General features: G+C 29.5%; 1 protein-coding gene across 1 annotated transcript; it reads left to right on the top strand.

Annotated features, from left to right (window-relative positions):
* Positions 1-409: 409 nt before the first annotated feature.
* Positions 410-1,898, top strand: LOC109591373 (uncharacterized; the record flags this gene model as incomplete). The annotated part of the gene is made up of 8 exons (XM_020007116.1): positions 410-494; positions 943-978; positions 1,026-1,105; positions 1,150-1,369; positions 1,444-1,533; positions 1,583-1,684; positions 1,729-1,770; positions 1,815-1,898. Coding segments are annotated over 8 exons (726 nt in total), but the record flags the coding sequence as incomplete, so codon positions are not given.
* Between the last annotated feature and the right edge of the window lie 597 nt (positions 1,899-2,495).

Here is a 2,495-nt window from a genome sequence, read left to right as displayed (position 1 = left end):
ATAGTCAATGGATTAGTGAACATTACTACTACTAACAAGAGTATTATATTATCAGCTACTAATCCTGATCCTTGTATATTAAATAATGTATCAGGTTCTCCTATTAATGATGCTAGAATAGGTTCATCTAATAATATCAGTTTTTATTATGAAACAGGTTAGCATTACTATGGCTTCATGTATATGTTCACAGTGTACCTTTCAGTTCCTCTCATTACTCCTCCTGTATCAGTGGTACCAGTAATTGATGGACAACTAATATCATTGAATATCAGTATTGATGTAAGTATATTTATTGTAAGCTCATCACATTATGAGAAGAGCATGCATAGCAAATTATCTATTGTCTATGTTATTCTATTTATAGACATATGATATATAATACTATTTTTATCTGTTCTATTTATAGGTCAGTGAGTTATGCTTTGGTGAACATCCTAACAATGCAACAGTTAATATACTGAATATTAATAATGAGATACAAGATAGTGCCAGTATATCAACACAAGTTAATGATCAACTGATGATTACTGGAGTAATAACTGTACCTAATAATTTAAATACATTTATTGTTAATGTATCACTGAGTAATAATGGAGGAGAATATCTACCTACACCTTCTTTTGGGTTTGGTAATAATTAACTATTACATTGTATATTCTTTGATTTAATCCTTCTTCTCTTTGTTAGGTTTCCTTGGTCCAGTTACTAACATTGACTCTTCAATTGACAACTGTTCTACTATTGATATAACATGGACTGCTCCTACAGTTGATGATAGAGTATCTATACTGTATTACATACTAAGAATATATGATGCTATTACTGGTAGTTTAGTGGATACTGTATCAGTAGATGATACCAGTTATCAGTTTGTGGATAATAATTTATTTATTCGCCGTTATACATATGTTATAACTGGAGTTAATGAATTAGGAGAAGGAATATCTAATAATGATACATTCTCACATCAAAGAGGTACAATAAACAATAATTACTGAATAAATGATTTTATATTTATTTAGTACCAAGATCAGTTAGAGAAGGTGGTTCAGATATAGTAACATTTAATGAGACTAATGCTACTGCTTCCTTTAATATACCAGTAATATATTACCTTGTTAACATTTATAATTATTATTTTGATAGATTACATTGGAGTGTACTGGTGAAGCTCCTGGGAATGTTACAGTTATTATACAGTGTACTGGAACTGGTGTTGTATATACTGATACTATACTAGTGGAATATGCTAAACAACCAATGAATATAACAGGATCAGTACCAGTGCCACTATATCAACAGTGTAATATCAGTATTGTATTTAGTAATGAGGCTGGTAGTAGTGAACCATTTATACTAGCATTTGGTAAGTATTCAGTATATTACTAGTATTCAGTATAATGTTAATGTACATGTATTATTCATCACATTATTATACAGACACTACTCCTCTACCTATCAGTAATACACCATCTCCTACTAATACTCCATTAGTTACTAGCACACCAGGTACAACTTCACCTAGTACTGGTTAGTTATATAATACACAATATCATTATTATACTTTATATTTATATAGTTATCATCATACCAGTAGTAATATCACTGACTATTGTTATAATAATAATAATAATAATAATAATAATGATGATAATAGCAGTGTATAAAAGGAACAGGAATAGTAAGATAATGGTAATACTTATTAATTATTATTCATTATTACAGGGGCTACCCCAGTAAATACATTACCTAATGCAGCATATGAAGGTATTAAAATTTAATAAATTAAATATTAATAATTATTAATCCAGCTTATGGTGAGGTAGGAGGAACAACAACAACTGAACAGCAACAACAAGTGACTTATGAAGAAGTTAATTAACAATTATATATTGGAAAAAACAGTAAAAATAACATATTTTATACTTTTAAGTCAAATTAAATTATTGTGAATCAATATCCTGGCCCTTTGCACTGTATTTAGCAATGGTGTTGATTTGGTAAGTATTCAGTATTAAACAGGATATTAGAGAATTTGGCTCATTTTTTAAAAAAAGGTCATAACTCAAACTTTCTACATAGCATAAGTACATCAATATGTGACAGAAAATATAATTAAGAAATTGGATTATCTACTCTTGCTAACATATACATAGATATTATAGGCTACGTATCTATGATATAATTGGCCATTTTATTTTAGCCCCGCCCATTATTATTATTTTTACATGGCGGCCAATCATTAGCTCCTGTAGAGATGGTGTTTCATAAAGATCCTCTTGGGATAATCGTCTTCCTTTCTGTGCATCTCCTTCTCCTCTACGGGGACATTGTTGTCGTTTACTATGTCATTGAATATGGCGGAGAACACGAAGGGTGAGGGGAAAAGTGACTGATATATAATAATTATTATTATTAGCACTAATAATTATTATAATTTTTTGCATTTGTTAGATCTGGTCGTACAATAATGGCTCTTTTTGTTCATTTAT

Source organism: Amphimedon queenslandica, unplaced genomic scaffold (genome assembly GCF_000090795.2).
Source record: "Amphimedon queenslandica unplaced genomic scaffold, v1.1 AMPQUscaffold_8345_Cont19710, whole genome shotgun sequence".
NCBI classification, from domain to species: Eukaryota; Metazoa; Porifera; class Demospongiae; order Haplosclerida; family Niphatidae; genus Amphimedon; species Amphimedon queenslandica.
The sequence above is the reverse complement of the archived record's forward strand: the minus strand, read 5'-3'. Positions and strand labels throughout refer to the sequence as shown.